This window comes from Artemia sp. Qi Xiang Cuo, chromosome 9, assembly GCF_049724085.1.
Source record: "Artemia sp. Qi Xiang Cuo chromosome 9, ASM4972408v1, whole genome shotgun sequence".
Lineage (NCBI taxonomy): Eukaryota > Metazoa > Arthropoda > Branchiopoda > Anostraca > Artemiidae > Artemia > Artemia sp. Qi Xiang Cuo.
Window position 1 is genome coordinate 35,377,314 of NC_142802.1, and position 22,069 is coordinate 35,399,382.

The 22,069-nt window shown below is 34.3% G+C and overlaps 1 protein-coding gene across 1 annotated transcript; it reads right to left on the bottom strand.

Annotated features, from left to right (window-relative positions):
• Positions 1-278: 278 nt before the first annotated feature.
• On the bottom strand, positions 279-21,985 carry RpL15 (ribosomal protein L15). The gene is made up of 5 exons (XM_089094499.1): positions 21,920-21,985; positions 8,847-9,023; positions 3,281-3,417; positions 1,485-1,595; positions 279-522 (listed from the first exon to the last, which is right to left on the bottom strand). The coding sequence occupies exons 2-5, from the start codon at positions 9,016-9,018 to the stop codon at positions 328-330; spliced, it is 615 nt and encodes a 204-aa protein (XP_088950625.1). The 5' UTR covers positions 9,019-9,023; positions 21,920-21,985; the 3' UTR covers positions 279-327.
• Between the last annotated feature and the right edge of the window lie 84 nt (positions 21,986-22,069).

The following is a 22,069-nucleotide window of genomic DNA, read 5'->3' on the forward strand; positions in this document are numbered from 1 at the left end:
TTTTTAAGGCATCATTAGTTCATCAACACAAGAAAAATATTCAGCATCACGTATGATGGGAGACCATAACTTCGCGAAACAAGAGTAAAATCTACTCTAGAATCTAACCCTATATTTACAGATCTCTGGATCTGTAAAGATCCAAAGATTACACGAAAAGGTCATTGTTTTTGGTGTTTTAAACCGGAATTTGTTTAAAATACCTCTTTCACTCTTCTAGTATGAATAATTCTAAACTTAGTAGGTTAATCAAATATCCAGTAAAATGTTAGAAATAATTACAGTATTGTTTTTTATTTGAAACACAAATAAATTTTACAACACCATTTATCTCTTCCTGCGAAGTGAGAGTGTGTTTCTCCTCTTCCAGGCAGCCTTCTTAGAACCACCAATAGTGCGGGCGTATCCGTGGCCTTTTCCAAGACCGCGAGATCTGCGACCAGCAGATGTGAGACCCCGAAGCTCCCTATGCTTATGGACAGCTTTGCAAATCCACTGGGCCTCAGGATTGCGACGAATGGCCTAAAACAGGAATTTCCTTTTAGTATCGATTATTCAATAAAAATTCACTGACTGCTAAAACATTTTGTCAGACATCCAAGGAAGAAATAAGCATCAATGAAATCAGTTGGTAAAACAGGTATCATCATTTATAACTCATACTGTTCATTAAATTCAGACTAATTATTCACTATATTTAAATAACAAACTGAAAAATAAATGCAAAAATCGTTTATTGCATGAGCCTAACCAGACATGACTTGGTCTTTAATTTATGCACCAAAACAATTCAAATCATTCTTTTTTAAACAGTAAGACTAAACTCAGACTGTCAAACAGAGGCGCTTGCAAAAATAAACTTGGCGATGACGAAAAGTTAGGAATTCGCCAAAAAACTATCATAATTTACGCCATTCCGACATACCTGTCTACTTCTTCTATATCCTTTATGCTGTTTAAGCTATTGGCTATTAATTTGCGTGTGCTCTAATAATTTCTCTAAATAAGATAGGATCACTGGGTAGTCTCTGAAAGACTGTAGAGTTTGGAAATGAACATCCAAATGGCACGGGGTCTACAAACCTGCAAAAAAATACCCCTTTCCCATTAATTACAGTTTAGTCAGTTTCAGCCAGTTCAGACCAACAATTTGGAGTTTTGAAATACGTCTAGAAAGGCAAGGGTTACCAAACACAACTGTGTAAAAATCATCAATTGTTATTCTTCTCTGGTGGTATGAAGTACGACCTTAGCATTATATTTTACCCCCGGCTATGGTCCTAGATGGTGCCTGGCTAAAAAAAAAGTCCTGAGACCACCGATACAAATAAAGTAATTTAATGGTCATTTAGTTTTGCCAATAAGTTAAAAGATCCACGTTGATTTAAGTTTCCAAAATGTCACAGGTTTTCAGGAGTTATTTTTAAAATGAAATAATCTAATGTCACTAGGCTTTCCAAATTAACAAATAATAAATATTTTACCTTATGCATTGGATCAACAAGAATGACCTCATAAAATTTGTAGGTTGCATCTTGCCCAACCCAATATGAGTTGAGGACCCGTAGACCACCGCACCGACGACCAACACGTTCCTAAAAAAGAAATTCATTAGGAATTTTTAAGATTAACAAAAAAATGACGAGAATTTTACAGAAACATTCAGCAGTGATTTGGTATAAATATCTCAGCATAATTGCTAAGAGTGGTGCATGGATGTATCATCATTATGACGGCGCAACTATTGAAATTTGTCAATAAAAGACTAGCTGACCAACAGTACAGTAAATTGCAACCATGAAAGAATCTATACACCAAAACTCAATCAACACACACAAAATTTCAGAAAACAGAAGTCTCTTTCCTTAAAAGCTGAGAAGCCTTTTTCACATATATTAAGGTTTTACTATTCAGTGTCATTATATTTATGCATGCAGTGGGACCTGACCCCTAAAAAGGACCCCTTCCCCACGTGAAGGATTAACTACATCAACAATATTGACATTTAGTTTACACTTTATTGATCCTAGGTTAGCCACATCAATGGTCACAATCGTTTGAAAGCAAAAAAGACTCAGGTTGTTCACTTTGTTTTAAGCACTACATATCAGAGAAAACTAAACAAAATAATTATCCAGTTGGAAGCGTCAAAATCAATTTGCTTAAGGAAAAACTTAAAAAAGAAGAAGGAGTATTATCAGTGAGTAAGAATAATCTACTGAAAGATATCTGAGAATATCTAATAAATAAGAGACAACCAAGCCAGTAGCCCACAGAGTGAAGCAAAAGGAAAAGGGCTAAATAATATCAACTGAAAAGCCCGCCTGCTGTGAAATAGAAGAAGAAGATAATTATAAGAATAATCCCCATTAGAGATATTTACCGATGGAGGCTATCAGATATTATGTTTAATAAGAAAAATCCTACTCTTTCCCCCTTTCCCAATAAGTATTTTTCTAAAATTTATCATAGAATTCGTTCTGGAACAAATGAAGTAAATTTTCTTGCATTCTCGTATCAGTTTCCTAATTCAAGTGGTTCAGTTCCCCTGTCCCCTCTTTGCAGGTATTGTAATATGAAAAATGAAATAATTGACCCCTGCCTATTTGAATATAATACGCTGACGTCTACACAGCATACCTTGCATTGTAAACTGTTAAAGTGCTTCAAACACCGCAAAATCTCACTATCAGCCAAGAGCCTAGCCAACTATACCTGCACACAGAGCACAGAAACCAATATCTATCATCTTATATTTGAACTTCTTGAGTCGAAAGATCTACTGAAAGATATCTGAGAATATCTAATAAATAAGAGACAATCAAGCCAGTAGCTCTGTAGCCCACAGAGCGAAGCAAACGGAAAAGGGCTAAATAGTATCAACTGAAAAGCCCGCCTGCTGTGAAAAAGAAGAAGAAGAAGAATAATTTGAAAGAATAGAACTGAGCCATAAAATTGCATCTTCCTGTATCAAACACTTATGAAGGACTTAAGACTTAATTGCACACTATCACAGCCAATACACAAGTATCTGCCTGTCCATAGCGGCCTTATTGGTTTGATTTCATTCTTTTTTCTTTTTAAAGTTTTATTTCGTTTTTTGTTACTCTACTTTGAATATTGCAGCAGGTAAAAAAAAAGTATATATGAAGGTCACAGGTGAATGATTCTTAACTTCTTCAACTTCACACATGCTCAAATTCACTCTTCAAAAATTGATCAATTCGATTCAGCTCTTAAAACATACTGATGTTTAAAAACTGAATAAAAAAAGTCTAACCTCGGCAACAGCTTGAAGGTTTCGAGCCGGCTTCAAAGAGTTGACACCATGCGTTTTAGGCTTGCCATAAGTACAACCCTTAGGAACTGGACGCTTACGTCCTCCGCGTCGAACGCGAGTTCTATAGATGACGTATCCTGTAAATAAAATACTTTAAAGATCTAATAGGTTTTACATCACTGAAAGAACAAAAGGCAACAGGTAGTAATTTCCCGAACGAATCAGGATAAAAGCAATGAAACATCTGTGAAACTTTCTGCTGATAATACTAATTAATGCAGCAGTACCATGTGATGCATCTAATACAAAACTTGATTGATTCTTAAGCAAATAATATATTTGCAACAAGTGGTATCAAACATGGAAAAAGAATGAGGAGGCAGAGTTGGGTAAAGGCGTAGATTAGTAAAAAATAAGATTTTTATTTTTGCTCAATTGGAACAAATACAAGAGAGGGTAACTGGATACCACAAATAGTCAGCTTTGCCTTACACTGATCTATGTACTCATGAGAAAATGACTAGATTATAAAAGTGAACTTAGTCAATTTCACCAACATGTCATTATGTCTGGTGTTGTTAGATCACAATTACTTTCTTATTGGTTGCTAGACCCTAATTACTTTCTATTCTAATTTGGTAGCACTGCCACTAGCCGATATTAATTGGTCCCATAAAACATTTTCGGGGTAGATCATTTGGAAAAAGTTTTTGCGCTGGCACTTTAGATCAAGAGTAAAACATCAACTATGAGAGAAAAATACCTTTTCAGACAGATCACATTGCATAGGCTAATAGGGATATTTTCCTAGCTACGAAAATTATTGACTAAAATTGACGAAAATTCCAGGAATGATCTGCAATTCAAATCAGGGATCAGGAAGTGTCTTTTCAAAAAAAAATTTTGTGAAGTCAATTTTAGCATTCTTTCTGAACTACAGAATCAAGATTTGTAAGTGTCAAAGCTTGCAAGTCTAACTTGGATATATTTTTCCAGATTCTTTCAAACTTTACTTTGAGATTTGGGGTATGGGGTCGAAAACATCCTCAAAGTACTTGGATCTACTCTTACCAAGCTTTGCAACCACAATTATTATTATTTTATTTTTTTAAATGTGAAGTACAACCCTTTTAGTCAAGCTGGCTGGAATACTTATTGCAAAACACTACCCTATCTTAACCTTGAAAAAATCGCTTGAATGCTTATCCCGAATAGTCTGGCTCTAAAGTCTACTCCTCTTGGACTCTAAGCCAACTATATACTTTTTTTTCATTCAAAACTTAAAAGCAGCACCAGAGTTGAGATAAGAGGGTTATAACACTTGTACACAAATTTTATGTATAAAAAAAAACGATAGAAGAGTTAAACTTGACCTGTAGATTTATTCCTGAAAGTTTCCTTAACTTTCACCTTAGATGACCTTAGAGAATGTCACCTTAGATGAGTTGTCACAAATGTTAAGCGCCTTTTTACTATAATTTTGTGCTATGTGAGGAAACAACAAGTAGAATAAAAGGGCTTCTTTTTGAAGACAGTGGAACTTCAACCTAAAATGAATATTTCGACCAAGGACTGCTAATTAGGTAAGTAAAACGCTCAGAAATGGGTCTGTACCTCAAATATGGACCCAGAGTGCAGTCTTCAATCTCATGTACCCATTCTTTCTCTACTGGTCAAGTTTGAAAGTTGCAATAAAAATGTATCCTATTCTTCAACAAACATTATAATCTAACTTAAATTTGGCTTAAATATCCGAAATGACCTTGTCAAAACGTATGAACCCTGGAAAAGCATACGATCTAAATTTAAGACAGGTAAAGGTAATTAACCACTTGATGGGAGAAAAAATGTCTCGACCACACAAAGATGACTTAGTCTTTTGGATTTCTAAATTTTCGATTTATAACAAATATCTGGATCTGTTTCTATTTGATGAAAATAAGATCATAATCCAGCTTAAAAACTAGTTCAAATGTTGAGAAATTCCATGCTAAGACTTAAAAATCACGGGAAAGCACACCATTCAAATTTAAGACAGGCTGGGAAGAAAAAAAGCATCTTGACCATATACATACATAGTTCGAATTGGTCTCCTAAATTTCCAATTTCTAAATTCATATTTTCACTAGAGCCCGACCGATATGAGGGTCAGTGTCATTTTCGGATGTCAGCCAATATATAATATATATATATATATATATATATATATATATATATTTTATGCGCAACTTGTTTAAAAAAAGAGACCAGATTTTCTCAGGTAGTTTTTGCTTGTCCAATCCTTGGGAACAGAGCCACCAGCGAAGTCTGAGAGGGCAGCACAGGTGAGTCAAATGACGTCAAAGTATATTTGTTGTCAATATGCACCCGGTGCACCAATGTTCTAAATGTAGGGTGACTTCAAAAACGTACATCCTCTACCGAAACAACTAAAAAAATTCAATACACCATACATTTCTGTTTAATGCATGTTCACTTGAAGGGCGAAAGATTGAAGATTCAATCGGTTAAAACCATGATATCCAGTCATGGGTGGGCTAAGGGGGAGAGGGGGGAATTCCAAGGTGCCGCCTCCGCGTGTCAACACCTTAGAAAATCTACCTTGTGTGTCCGCATTTGTCAGCATACTTGACGATTTTGTCTATACATTCTTTATATCCCTCATCCAAGCTTAAAACTCAAGCTGCACCCCTGTATCCACTGTGCCTAGCATGGGTTCGCTCGTAAGAGACCATATCTAGACTAAACCGGCTTCTTTGATTAAACTTTTTTCCTATGGGTCACCTCTGCAAACAACCGCCATTTCGTTGTGTGCTCAGAAGCTGCTGATCAGAAAAGGTAGGGAAAACTAAACAATTCTTGTAAATGGCCTAATTTTTGGAATCCACGGTGAATTATTGAGGCTGTTTTTGGTGTGTAATAGACCCAGAAGAAACATGGATGAATATGGGCAGCGAATGAGGGGTTTAAACTTTAGATGAGATTTTTTCAGAGGGGAATTTATAGGCTAATTATATCTGTATGCTTCTGATGTATTAATATTAGTATCAGACCTCAAAAATCCATATCGGTCGAGCTCAATTTGCACATATTTTTAACTGATTGAAACAAGATGTGGTCAGTGAACCCACTTCCAACCATCCCCTAAATCCATAAAACGGATTTCTCTCTATATTTTCAATAACAAGTTTGTCTATGTTCATCAAAGGTCATTGCCTTTTGGAGAACGAAAGGGTGGAGGTAGATACTTCAAACAGTCTAATCAGTTGTAATTTAGACTCTGGATTCGTTCTTGAACGTATAATTCTTCTAAATCAAGCAATTTCCTAAGCTGTACAAATGGTCATCATCTAAAACTGTATCTTCCAAATTACTGGAGGGGCTTATGACCTCAACAGATCGTGAATCTAAAGAGATATCTGTTTAGATATTCCAAATTAAAAACATTAGCCTGTTTTACCCAAAGCTAAAAGCAAGCTTAAACGCCACCGCTACAATGTCTAATCCCAAGTTTTAGTACTAGCAAAGAAATCTTGTTAATCTAGGTTGATGAGACAATGTTCTGTTCTTTTAGACATTACGATCTTGAATTTGACAAAATTCATAGTAACATATATCATTCAAAAATGCTCCCATCTCAGGGTCGTTTTTAATTTAAATCTTAAAATTTAATAACGATAAAAAGAACAAATGAGTGGCTTATAATGCCAACAGTAGGTACCAGATCTATACCATGTCATCAATGAAAAGGAATGTGCCACTATATTTTATTCCTGAGAATTTCGTTCATCTAGTTCAATGAGTTTCTGACATAGTACAAAGCTTCTATACTAGATTCCTACCAGAAATAGCTTCCCTTGGTTTTCTATATCTTTAACACAATACTCACATTAACTGTATGTATGTATTAACAAATATGCACTATAAGCCAATTAATTAATAATAATAAATGCAGTAGTAAATATAACTAACAGAAAAGTTCAACAGTTCTGAGCTGTATGGAGAATAACATACCTCGAGCGCCCATTAATCCTAATTTACTATGCAAGGTCAGGTGAACATGGGGTTACCTAATTGCGTAAGCTGATCAGAGCGCATATTATTAACCCTAATTTACTATGCAAGGTCAGGTGAACATGGGGTTACCTAATTGCGTAAGCTGATCAGAGCGCATATTATTAACCCTAATTTACTATGCAAGGTCAGGTGAACATGGGGTTACCTACGGGGGTTACCTAATTGCGTAAGCTGATCAGAACCGTTAACCCACAAAATGCAATAGGATTTAGTGTGGGAGCATATTTTTTTTCTGGTAAGGTTTTGTCTTTACAAGTATTTTTAGACTAATTTTCGACTCGGTCAAAAATTTCGGGGGGGGGCTAAAACCGGGTAACCCCCCCCCCCCCCTGGATACGGCCTTGCAGTAAGCGCAGATTTCACACGCGGATTTGATTTTAAGACTATCAAAATCACTTTTTTTTGCCTGACATCTGATATGGCGTATATATTCATGCATAATTAAGTTAATCACTTGAATGATGACAAAAGTAAATCATGGGCAGGGGCAAACCCAGATCTAGAGCAAAACCTGGGGGGGAGGCAATAATTGACTAAATTAACAAGTTTATTTTTTTTTAAAAAGTAAAAAAAACAGAAAAAAATAGAATGAGGGTGCCAGAGAAAATATTTGGGGGAGGGGACCCCACCTGGATCTACTAGTGGGTAGGGGTGTCTAACAGGACAATATAGATAACAATTTTGATGATTATCTCAGTGAAACCCAGCTTGAGCATTTTATGAAAGTACCCAATAGACTTGTGGCCTTAAGATTCATCTAGAGTTAAGCTGTTTCTATTGGTATTTTCCAAAAAAATTGTTTGACAATTCTAAAACTTACTTCCCAACAGTGACAATTTCTTTGATCTTTGCATATTTTCAACGATTTTTGGGTAGTTTTAGCAAGAAATAGGATCTCGCGCATCCAATTTCATCTGTGAATTTTTTTTTTTTTTTTTACAAATTTCATATGCCCACCTAGTTTTTTAAAACATGGTAATATTGTTTCAAATGTACTTGTCAAACTGTTTCACTTAATAAACCACATTGTAAATACTAAATAAACTTCACCAACAAAGGTTATATATATATCCATATTTATAACTTAGAAGTTTTAATCTAAACATAAACCTTTCTCCTACAAATGTGTCTAATATGTTTGGAAATCTGAAAACTGTTGTTTATGCAACTGTTGTTATGAAAACTGTTTAAATATTATTATCACCATAAGCCTAAATACCTAAGAAAATATTTTTCCACCCCTTTCTTTCTGATAAGGAATATATAGACATGACGACAGTGTTGACAATATCTGGGGAAAATAATAGCACAAGGATCAGGACAACTAATCATAGAATGCAAATGAACTTGACATAAAATTGTTCATGTTGGATCACCAGATACTAAAAAAATGTTCTAAATTCTCATTATGCCATTAGCAGATACATCATCATTTTTTTTTACAGGATGCCCAATTAAAGAACATAAAACAAAATAAGAGCAAAATTACCTTGCTTAGCTTTGTAGCCAAGTCTTCTGGCCTTCTCTGGTCTACTGGGCCTGGGAGCACGAGTGATCCTATTTAGCTGACGATATTGCCAGCACTTGAGACGAAGCAAATACCTCATCACATCAGACTGTTTTTTTCTGTACAGCTCTTGCATGTATTTGTAAGCCCCCATGATGGCTAGAAAAATATTTCAGTGAACAAATTTAAGACAGATAAGTGGGTAATATCTATTAAATTGCTAAACATCAATAATAGCAAGGACCCTACCTAGTTTGGATACTGATTTCCTTAAAAGAGGATAGCAGCCCAAATGATGAGTTAAGCAGTGGTAACAAACACCTGAGTAGAGATCTAAAACAGCCCTTAAGTCCAGATTTTTGGGTCCTTATCAGTATGGTTAAGCAAATTAATATAAACAAAATAAACTGAAATCATTGGTTTACTCAAACAATTAGGGGATAACAGGGTATCAGTGAGTAAAACAAACACTGCCTTCTTATTAACAATACATAAAACCTACTAATTATCTTATTAACCATACCTAAAAATTCAATACAGTTCAGTATGTATAATTAACAGTAAAGAAATACGTTAAACAATCTTATGGCTTAAACTTATTTATTTAAAAGAACTTTTTCCACAAAACAAGCTTTTCAAAGAAAAGTATTGAGCTCCATTAAACCAAAACTGAGGAGAAATAAAGTAAAATAATCTTCCAAGCATAAAACTACCATAAATTGTCATCAATAAATAAATGAACCAAAAAACAAACAGAAATTACAATAAATAACCAAGTCAAACTGAACACAAGCAAAAACTAAAATGAGTAGGGCTGACAATCCCCATGACTTCTCATGACTACTCCTCTCAAGACTCTTCAGCAAAATTTGTACTTACTATGACTTACTTATTGCCAGAAAACACTATGCTGAACAAAACAACTGTCTAAAATTTTTGACTGGATGTGTTTGGAAAATGAATGGGCTTCAGAGAAGGGCTGTTTGCCCTCCAATCTCTTTTGACCCAGACAAAGAGCACTAGAAGTTTTAATTTCCATTTGAATTAGCTCCTTTAAAAGTTTCAAAGATATTTCTAGCTGTAATAGGAAAGTGCTGTCAATGATGCAACTTCTGCCCTTTTGAAAACCTGTATGTAAATAGTTTTTTCGTTTAATTGAAACTCCCCATAAACGTTTCCTGAAAGCTTCATCTTAATACCCTTGGCAACATTAGTTACAGTTACTGCAGTGAAAGTGTTAATAGTATACACATAGTGCCCTCTGGCTAGTTCAAGATCCACCACAACTTACCTTAAAAGGTCTAACTTGACAGTGTAAGCTGTTCTTGAGATATTGCTTTGTCACCTTTTTGAAAATCTATATGCTAATTGTTTGTTTTGATTTAGTTCAACATCCACCTAAATATTCCTTGAGAGCTGCACCTTAATACCCCTAGTTTGCATAGCTGTATGCATATAGCACCTTTTGGTTTCTTCAACATCCCATTCAACACATGGTGAAGGTTTCAGTTTAATAGTTACCATCAACCATTCCTGAAGCAATTCTGATATGTTCTCTTTACAACTTGCATGGGCATTGTAAGTTTTGAAGTAGTTGCATACAATTTCAATTTTTCCAAATTTTTCGCTTTAACACCCTTAGTTTTAGTAGCAGCAATAGCAATGGTAGCCTTAGTTTTAGCAGCAGTAGTGGTAGAATGAGTAGAAGCAGTTGCATTAGGATGCAAATATTTTCTTTTGGCTAGTTCATCTCCCAAAACAAGCCTTGTTAGTTTCAACTTCACACACAAAAACTGCTCTAAGATATTGCTCTTACAGGTCCTTCTGAGGACCTGCATACAGACAGAATGTTGTGATTCAGATCACCCCTCAGTTCTCCTTGAAAATTTCACCTTTATACCCTTAGGCATAGTTGCAATAGCAGTCCCAGCACTAGTATTGGTATTGCTAGTAATAGAGCTAACAGCAATAGCAGCAGTACTAGTAGCAGCAGAAACATTAAAGTATTGCCTTATTGGCAGTTGAACATCCCTCATCAAGTCCTTGAATCTACAATTTAATACAATTAGCCATTGCTGATATGTCGTTTTGATAAGCTGAATGTTCATATAGTTCTTGAAATTTTCATATCAATGCTCTTTGCCTTACAAACAGTTGCAATAGAATTAGTAGTTGAAGCAATATTAGAGGTACCATGGACATGTTGCCTTTTGGTAAGATGATGTTTCTCTTTAAGCATTCACTGAAAGCTGCAACTTAATACCAAAATCAAATTATTGAGATACACTCCTTTGACAATGTACATGCATATTTCATCTTTTAATTTTCCCCCCAATATTGTAAATCGAGTAGTGTGGTAGTAGTGGTGGTGATTGGAATAGTAGTTGTAGCATGCAAATGTTGCATTTTTAAGCATCTCCCTTATCATTTCCTGAAAATTCTAAATTAATATACTCAGTCATTCTTGAGTTATACCCTTTTGATAATCCATATACAAACAACATGTTTTGATGGAATTCAACACTACCCTCAACATTCTCTGAAAGGCTTACCTAAATGCCTTTCTACATTATGGAAAATAAAGTTAAGACATGCATACATTTGTCAATAACATGTACTATATGTAAATTAACTAAAAAAAACTTTTTTTAACTGAAAGTAAGGAGCAACATTAAAACTTAAAATGAACAAAATTATTCCATATATGAAAGGGGCTGTCGCCTCCTCAACGCCTCGCTCTTTACGCTAAAGTTTTTTATTGTTTAAAAAAACAAAGTTGTGAGACAGAGTCAAACTTTAGCGTAAACACCGAGGCGTTGAGGAGGGGACAGCCCCTTTCATATACGAAATAATTTCTGTTCGTTTTAAGTTTTAATGTGGCTCCTTACTTTCAGTAAAAAAAACTGGTTTTTATGGTTAATTTCTGAACGTTTTTGAATTAATGCAGCTTTGATTTTGGCTCACAGTACATGAATAATTAAAACGAAATTTGCATATTAATTTTCCTTTTTTTTTTGGCAAATTGACTCTCGAGATTTTGCTCAGACGTAACTTACGAATTAACTTATGTAACGAATTTCTATATTTGTATGTTTTTATTACGTATATTAGGAGGTTTGCTCCCTAGTCAATACCCTGCTCTTTACACTAAAGTTCAAATTTTATTTGAATCACAAACCCCTGAATCACAAAGGTCGTTTAATTAGAATAGATAGCTCTTTTGACAGTACTAAAAAAAACTTTAGCATAAAGAGTGAGGTCTTGACTAGGGGGCAAACCCCCTCATATACATTATAATATCTGTTCGTTAATCTTTAATATTACTCCTTACTTTCAGTTGAAAAAACTTGTTTTTTTTTAATTTCTGATCGTTTTTTAAATAATGCTGGGAAATCTGGCGCCCCCTTAATAGAAATGTCCCTTCCCTCAAGGAAATATCCTCCCCCATTACCCCTACTCCGAACCCCCACTAGAAAAAAATTCCTCATGAAAACGCCTGTATACTTCCCAATAACCAATACTATATGTAAACAATGGGCAAAGTTTATAACTTGCAGCCCTTTCCCCTGGGAACTGTGGGGATTAAGTCATCCTCAAAGACATACTAAGTAGATTTTCGACTATGCTGAACAAAATTGCTATCTCAAAATTTTGATTGGGTGACTATGGGGAAAAAATGAGCATGGGAGGGGGCCAAGTTGCCCTCAATTTTTTTTGGTTACTTAAACAGGGCACCAGAACTTTGAATTTCCATTCGGATGAGCCCTCTAACGATATTCTAGGACTACTGGATCAATACGACCACCCCTGAAAAAAAGAAAAAGAAAAAAAAACATGCATCTGTGATCTTTCTTCTGGCAAATACAAAATTCCACATTTTTGCAGACAGGAGCTTGAAACCTCTATAGTAGGGTTCTCTGAAATACGCTGAATCTGATGGTGTGATTTTCATTAAGTTCTATGACTTTTAGGGGGTGTTTTCCCCTCTTTTTCGAAAATAAGGCAAATTTTCTCAGGCGTTTAACTTTTGATGGGTAAGACTGAACTTGATGAAATTTATATATTTGAAATCAGCATAAAAAATCTAATTCTTCTGATGTATCTATTGGCATCAAAATTCTTTTTTTTTAGAGTTTTGGTTACCATTGAGCCAGGTTGCTCCTTACTTACAGTTTGTTACCACAAACTGTTTGATAAGAACAAATCGCCTAACTCTCAACCTGAAGACTGTGGGGAGGTTGACATTCCCAAAGATATAAGTACTGGACCTTTCAACAATGTTGAACAAAATAGCTCTCTTAAAATTATGATCAGATATGTTTTGGGGAATGATAGGCTTGGAAGGAGGGGGTCTGGTTGCCCTCTATTCACTTTTGACTCTTACTAGAACTTCCAATCAAATGAGCCCCATTCAATTCAAAGTTTATACAACCACCCATTCCATAAAACCTTATATGCCCTGGGCTCTAGGGGGTTGTGTCCACCCTGAAGGCACTATCATATGCTCTTTTGACAATTGTAAACAAAATGGCTATCTCCCAATTTCAATCAAATGCATTGGAGGAAAGGTGGTGTCAGAGAGGAGAGGGTGGTTAGTTGCCCTCTTATCACTTTGAACTCCTAAAAGGCAGCTAAAACTTCACATTTCCAATCAAATGTGCCTTCTCTAGTGTTCACATGACCACCCCTTCTATAAAAATCTTATATGCCCCTTTGGCATAGCTTATAACCCTTTCTCTCAGACTCTGAGGGGTTTCTGTAAACCTCAAAGACCCTGTTACATGATCTTTGGACTATTTTTGAACAAATGGCTATATCAAAATATCTATTGGATGCATTTGGGGAAGATAGGTTGTGAGGGGAGGAGAGCCTAATTACCCTCTGATCACTTTGACTCCTAAAGAGGGCACCAGAACTTGTGATTTCCAATCCAATGAGCCCCTCAAAAGTCTATAACTTTCAACCCTTGCCCTGAGGGCTGTGGAGGGTTGTCATTCTCAAAGATATAATTAACAGACTTTTTAACTACGGTAAATAAAATGACCATCTAGAAATTTGGAATTTTTGTATTTGGGGAAATGAAAGGCATAGGGGGAGAGGGGGGGGGGGGGAAGGCTGGTTACCCTCCAATCACTCAACTATTTAAAACACTAGAATTTTCAATATACAATTGAAAGTTCTTGTGAAGATGTAAAGAGGGAGTCTTTTAAAAGATTGGGATGGAGGAACATAGCATAATCCTGTTTGCCTCAGATGGCTTGGTACTACACTAAGCTGTTAATGGTAGTAGTACTTTTTCACAATTCTTTTTATTCATTATATTATCAGTCCCACTATTTAATTGTAGAACAGATAATATTATAAACTAAATCATAAGCTAAACTTCCAAAGCATTCTAGGTTTCTTCTTGTACCTTACATGATGGTAAAAGAAGTTCCTGCGCTTTCAAAGTTCCTACAACAACTCCTTCTATACAAAGTGCCCTGGTAATAAAAAAAAAATACATTGTGCCCACCTCACTTTTTACTTGGGCAATGCTATTGCACTGCCTATGATACAGATAAGTGATACTTTTGCTAGCTCATGGTTGATTTCAATTTACAATAGTTTTCAATGTCAATAAGGTTCCATATTTTTCTCTTATCCAGCATAGGTTGTTATGGACACCAAGACTAATAGTGATACGGACACAGGGTCCATACTAAATGGCCAAAGCTGAGCATATTTTCAAATTAAAATTTACCTAATAATAAATACTTAATTTTCTCAAAACAATGCTAGAGTATGTAGACCACTAGACAGTGTAGAAATAGCCTTTAGTCAGTTTTCATTTTATTTCAGCTTTTACAGAGTATTAAACTATTTAAGCACTTTTAAAAAATGTCTAAACTTTAGCATAAAGAGCCCTTTTAAGAGCATAAAGAGCAAGATATTGAGAAGGAGATAGCCCCCTCATATATAGAATAATTTCTATTTATTTTAAGCTTTAATGTGGCTCTTACTTTCAATTGAAAGAACTTGTTTTTTTCTAATTTAATTTCTTGTTGTTTTCAAATAATACCAGGAAACCTGCATCCCCCTCCATGGAAATCTTCCAAGAAAAATTACTTTATGAAAACTTATGAAATACTCTTAACCTCCCCTGGGGCATTACCAGTAGACAATTCCATCTTTGCAGCAAATTCCCCACATAAAATGCTCACAATTCCACCTGAAAAGTTCTCCTTACCATACTTACATTCAAAAAAGTGCTTATTTTTTATTTATTTCTGATCATTTTTTTTTTTTATTTCTGATCATTTTTCAATTCAATTCTGATCATTTTTCAATTCATACTGGAAATCTGTGCTGTTGGAAATTCTTCTGAGAAAAAGAATCCCAGGCAAAGAAAAAACTCTACTGAAGCTAAATGAGTAATTTGTGCTTGTCTTTGCCACTGAGCCTGAAAGAACTTTTAACCTTAAATGACTACCAAAACTAAGACCAATCACATGGACCTATCAACTTGCAACAGTGAAGACTAAAAGAAGCTACAAGCATTATAGCAGAGGTTCTCACAAGAATCTTTTGTCTAATTGATAAGAAACTAGATAACAATGCTCCAATCTTTGAAAAATATAGCAATATCAAACTAGAAAATTGTCTGATGTCAGCTGACTTTGATCCAATCCTTTAAGTAATTTAGGTAAATTGAGTCAATGGCTCCCCATCATCACTAAAAAGCAAATCTATAGGATTTTCTTTTCCTTATTTTGCTTGACAATGGAATTTAAGGTAGTAAACAAAAGTTTTAAAACATATTTCTAAAAAAACTGTCTGATGAAAACTAATCACCATTTGTAGCTGATTCAGGAATAGTAAATATTACTTTCCTTAGTCTTAATAATGTAATTTTGTGAACAGATTTGTAAAAAAAATTCAAGAGCTAAGAATACCTCAAAAATGATGTCAATTTTGCTGTGATATAATTTTTGAGGGAACCATAGGTCTTTTTAAAATTTCTGCAAATTTACATTCAAAATAACATTTTACTGTTAAATCTAATGGAAAATAATAGCTACCATTCATGAATCAACTACAAATGGAATTTTTTTCTCACTAGCCAGTTTTTTAAACATATTTTTAAACTTTTGGTTATTATGGGCTGTTTTGAGCTCTTTCTGCCCTTTGAGGGCTCAAAATGGAATTTCCCCCAGAAGCAATAATTAAATTTAAAAGAGACCAAAAAAGGGCATCAAGTGATATATTCACTTTCATTCTATCTAAACTATATTGTAAAATGCAAAATTTACTCTAATTTATACTAACAGCATTTTTGACCATTTGAATGGTAAATTATATCTGTTTGGATATCACTTAGTCAGAGCAAGACACCTACCAGAGATCATCACCTGTAATGATCTCATAGGAAGATATTTTGAAACATATACCTCTATTCCTTCTCTCTCCAGAGGGCATCAAGCTTTGATAATCTTTGTTTTACAACTTTGAAACCTTGCAAAATAGATCTTCTGCTCAAATGAGGCACAATTTAAGTATTTAGGGCCTTATACAGTACCTCTGATTAATCCTAATTTATAAGGTTTTAAAGATCTGAAATTGTTGGTATAGCCCTTTCATGGTGACTGTTGAGAAGAAAACATATTAAGAACACATCTCTGACATTCATAACATGAAGAATAATTGCAGCTAACACATTTTCTATACAACCCTGCCTATTGCATAAAGTGCAAATATATAGCCCATATCATATATTCTTAATGTATTCTGCCACCCATAACTTTTGTTTTTCTGGTTCTTGTCTTGTCACAATTGATTGAATTTACAGATACATGGACTGAGACAAGAGATACAAAATAAACAAAAATAAATTTGCACATGGTTGAGGTTAGGGGTGAAATATAGCAGTTCTATATGCAAAATGGGTAAATATTTACATTAAGAGAGTAAAGATAGCTAAGCAACAAACAATTGAGAATCATTAAAAGCATGAGAAATATTAATATAGGCAATATATTTGGGTAAGGTTTAAAATGATAAGTTAGGTTAAAATTTAATTTGCAGTGGAAACAAATGCTATATTTGGATTCAGGATGAAATTCTTGTTCTAGAAGTAAGTTTGTCTTAGCTATCTGAATAATAAATATAAATTTTTACTGCAAAATATATTAGCTATAAGTAGCCTATTTGGTACTTATTTAGTAGCCTGGCAATACACATGAAGAACCACATTGAAATCTCAAAGATGCTATATCAAAAACAGGCTTCTGCTGCCTAGTCAGGTACTGCTCACTCTGTGAAAAATATTTAACTTTTGTTTTTTGGGGTTAAAGAAGCAAAATAAGGTACCTATGTTAGATTAGGTTATGTATTTAATATATGTAATGCTTTACCCCCACCCCCCTAATGTGCAAATATATAGCTCAAATTTGTTTTTAAACTATTATATTTTTATCATACTTTGTTTTATTTCATTAGCATTAACCAAACTTCACTTCTTGTGTGTTGCCTGGCTACTAAATAAGAAGTGCCTATTCTTTCTATTATTATGAAGTAAGATTCATTTTCTTAACATGTTTCTGGTAGAATTCTAGCTTAGGTACTTTTTGCTAATGGAAAGGGGTTAGGTTAGGAAAACAGAACTTTCAGTGATGGGTCCAGACTTAAGTATGTCCTGGGAAGCAGGACATACCTCCATAGACTTTGAAAATTACCATGAAATTGTTGCCACCCCCTGTTTTAGGTATGTTTGCTCAATGTTATTTTTTTGGCATCTTCATTGAAAAAAAATTCCTTGCCCCCCCCCCCTCTACATTTTTGTGAATTGGCACTACTGCCAGAAAAGTATTTTTAAACACCTATTTCTACTCCTACTCCCTCTAGAGGACAGTGACCGTTGGTGACCTTTAAAAATCTGTTATGAAAGTGAAACTTTGCAAAACAGATGTTCTACTTTAATGAAGAAGAAGAAAACTGTTTTCAGCTACAACAACTTTGCTCAATACCAATTTATGAGGTTTCAAAAATCTGTAAATATATTTCCTAAATTTTGAAAAAAAACATCAATATGGCATAAAATTCCACTCAGATAACAGTAACTGTATTTTCATAACTTAAACCAGAGAAAAAAAAAACTGAAAATTAAGGTAGCCTAAATGTTGTTTTGTCAAAATTTCAATAGGTAAAATGTATTACAACTTCAGTCCATAAGGAGACATGTTAGGAAAACAATTCTTACTTCACAATATGCAAAATAATCCTAGTTACATACTTTCCAGGGGGAGAACTTTTATCAACACTTCTTTCACTGTTGTATTAATTTCTTTTTAACAAAATTGTGTAAAATAAACAAATTTGATTGCATTTTTCTGTTTTCAAACAGTCTATATACAAAAGTTAAACACCAACACTGATATGCCAAAAAGAAATAATTAGACCAATATTTATAAATTTAGGTTAAGTTAGGTTAGATTAGCTACATGGCTCTTGGATGTGTTTTATAAACAATTTTCAAGACTTGGAGAATACACATAAATACTGAAAAATGTGGTTGAAAGACTGGAAAAACCAGGAAAATAGTCAGGATAAAGGTTCTGCCCCTAGATAATATGTTAACTAAGGATAATTTTGCATATTATGAAGTAAGAATTGTTTTTTTAACATGTCTCTTTATGTACTGGAGTGGTCATGCATTTATAACTAAACTAGGCTTAAATTAAATTGTTCCTGAAATTTAGGACAATCTTTGTTATGCCTTAAAATTCTACTGAATTGACCAGAAATGCATTTTTAAAAACAAAAATTGAGTTAAAATTAAATGAAAATATTTTTTTAAAGAATCTAAATAGGTCATGTAGGCATGTATACTTGTCATGTCAGCTATTTTGTGAATCTTAGAAATAAGAAAGAGTACAGATACTATGCAAAATCTTTCCAGGTAAACTTTCTGATGAGTTGTTTGAAAATCAATTCCTACAAACTTTACAAGAGCATTACTTCCATCAGCACATTCAAAACCCTACCTATTTGCATGCTAATTCAACCCCTTCAGTCTTAGACCTTGTAATTACAGAATCACCTAATGATGTTGTTAATGTTGAAATTTTACCACCACTAAGAAAAAGCAATTACTTGGTATTGGTGATATCACTAAATTGTTTTTTGGGGTTTTGCTGATATTCCGAATAGTTCTTGCAGATATGATTATGGTAGAGAAAATTACATTGCATTTTCTGATGTTATTTCATCTCTTTCTATCTGAGAGGAGTTACAACAATGCAGCACTACCACTGATGTGTCCTTTGATTGTATTAAGCAGGCCCTTAAAGAAGGTAAATATTGATATGCACCAATATCTATCAGCAGACAGTTTTCCAAAAATAGACAGATCCTTCCTTGGTATATTATACAAATGCTAAAAGAAAAAGGTGATAGTTGGTGTGATCACATTAAAATTAACACCTTTGATTCATGGCCAAAATATAAAAGAGCAACTAAATTCCTTCATTTAAATCATCAAGAGGTTGGGCCAAATGTTATAGCATCTGTCCAAAGTTGCCCAAAAAGATTTTGAAAGTATGTAAGAAATCAAGTTTCACAATAATATTGTAAAAGCACAACTATTATAAAATCATTATGTAAAAGCACAACTTTTACAGTCCAGCAGGTTTATCAAACACTCCAAAATCTTGATCCTGGAGAGGTGCCAGATAATGCAAGATTTTCAAATATGATGTTGCACAAACTTGCATCAGTGCTTGCTGGACCAATCACATATCTCTTTCATCTCTGTTGTTTGTCTGGTGAATGTCCTTCAGCTTGGAATAGAACAGTCATTAGCCCATTGCACAAGAATGGTTCAATGTCCCATTTTAAAAATTAAAGATCAATTTCAAATGCATCAATCTTTTATATTGGAGAAAATTGTGGTGAGCAGAATCCAGCCACATTTTGAGGAAAATAATTTATGCCATTTGGCTCAGCATGGTTTCTGTAAACTTCAATCTTGTATCACTTAACTTCTGGAGGTGATTTATTATTTTCAATTGATGGCAGATAATGGTATTTTGATTGATTGTATTTATATTGACTTTTCCAAAGTAGTTGACAAAATTTCCATCCAATTTCTGATAAATAAATGTCAACTACATGATATCAGTCCATGAGCTAAAACATGGATAATGGATTATCTTGCAAATAGATCCCAAGAGGTTGTGGTAGGTGATGCTCTGTCATCACTGATGTCCTAAATTGTTAGGAACATTGATAATACCAACTCCAACTCACTTCTTCACTTTTACAGTATACAGTAGTAGGCCTACCTGTCAACACCAACACAAAATTTACCAACCATGTTCACAGAAAAGATTAGGCCAACACTCTTTTATCTAGTCATGTGGAAGACTTGGAACCCACTTCTATCAGAAATGGTTGCATGTATCACAGTCTAGTCTTTCAAGAGTAGTTTAGCCTCTACATATTTCTATACTAGGTCTTATCAAAACTTGATAAATATCTACCAAATCATATTATTGACTTACTCATAAAGTGAATATACCACTTGATGCCTTTTTTTTATGCTGATTACAAATATATAATCATTTCTATCAGAAATGAATTTCAGCCTCCCCCCCTGGAGGTATATATTTCTACATTAGGGGGGGTGGGGGTAAAGTTTAAACTTACCTCCCATTTACATCAGAAACAAAATTTGCCCCCATCCCCCCTAATGTAGTAATATGTAAACATATTTGGCATACATAGGGGGGGGGGGGCTGAATTTAATTTATTAGATATAATATTATTATATTTTTAATCAGCATAAAAAAAGGCATTGAGTGATATATTGACTTTATGCATAAGTCAATAATATGATTTGGTAGATATTTACCAAAACTTGTTTTGAGAATATTTTTACTTTTGATTTACTTTCTGATTTGCAACCAATATGTATTCTGTTATTTTGTAGGCTTACTTTCAGGTATGTTACTGTATCTTTTTCAGTTATTATGTTTTCAGAGTGTGCTACTTTTCATAGAATTGTATGTCTATTATGTTGTCAACATTGTCATAGACTTTTTTTGTCATTTGTCATAGATCTTTGACAACCTTTAAAAAATCTGTGTTATAAAAGTGATACCTTGCAAAATAGATCTTCTGCTTAAAATGAAGTATGACAAAATTGTTTTCTGCTTCACAACTTTGCTCAATCCTAATTTATAAGGTTTTAATGATATGCATATACATTTCCTAAATTAAAAAAAAGGCTTAAAATTCTACTCAAATAACAGGAATTGCATTTTCAGAACTAAACCTAGAGGAAAATAAACTTAAAATTAAGCTAAGTTGTTGTTTTGTCAAAATCTCAATAGGGTAAGACACCCAGTAGTTGGCCACCTGCCTATTCTCGGGCAGAATGTAACTAACAGGGAACCTACCTCTAGGCTAATGTGCTTAGAAAGTTTTTAGAAGGCAGGTGTCTAGTGTAATAGGCAGGTGTCTAGAGGTAGGTTCCCTGTTAGTTACATTCTTTCTGAGAATAGGCAGGTGGCCGACTACTGGGTGTCTTACCCTAGATATAGACCTGTCATGCAGGCAAATTAAAGGACCCTCTAGATGGAGGAGTGGAGGTAGGTACTTCAAAATACCTTCCCATGACATACTTTAGCTTGTAGACCCATCCCTGTAAGTTTCAATTTTCCTAACCTAACCCCTTTCCAAGAAAGGCAAAAGTAGAATTTTACCAAGTTCACTAATCTAAGATGTAATACGTCATTTTAGATAAGGCTAGTGAAGTTGAAATTGTCTGATCAACAAGTCACCCTTAAAGCCCAGGCTCTTTAAAAATAATCAATCTAACTCACAGCAGTAGAAAGTGTCTTTGATTCCAACTATTGAAAATGGCTATTGGGGAACGTGGCAAGGCACTTCAGTAATAAAAATATATGCCCGAATTCTACCCTCAGAAACCTGGAACCGCAATTCCTGGGCTAAGTTTAAGGAGTCAGCTACCATAGACAGAACATGGAGCTATCATACTGTTTGCAGATACTTACATGTTACGAGATTGAAAACGATAAAATATTTTTACTAATTGTTCAGATATTCATACCTTTCGTATATTCCTTTCTTCCATTGGAAGTTTTGCGACTTGGACATTGTTGATGGTTTGTTTTTGGGGAATTAGGCCTAAGCAAAAGAAAAGG

Bases quoted from the DNA above. Each gene is read 5' to 3' on its own strand.
- RpL15 (XM_089094499.1), bottom strand. From the start codon at position 9,018: ATGGGGGCTTACAAATACATGCAAGAGCTGTACAGAAAAAAACAGTCT. The intron at 3,418-8,846 runs GTAATTTTGCTC...TTTTATTTACAG, and splicing joins TGGCTACAAAGCTAAGCAAG to GATACGTCATCTATAGAACT. The intron at 1,596-3,280 runs GTTAGACTTTTT...TTTCTTTTTTAG, and splicing joins ACCTTCAAGCTGTTGCCGAG to GAACGTGTTGGTCGTCGGTG.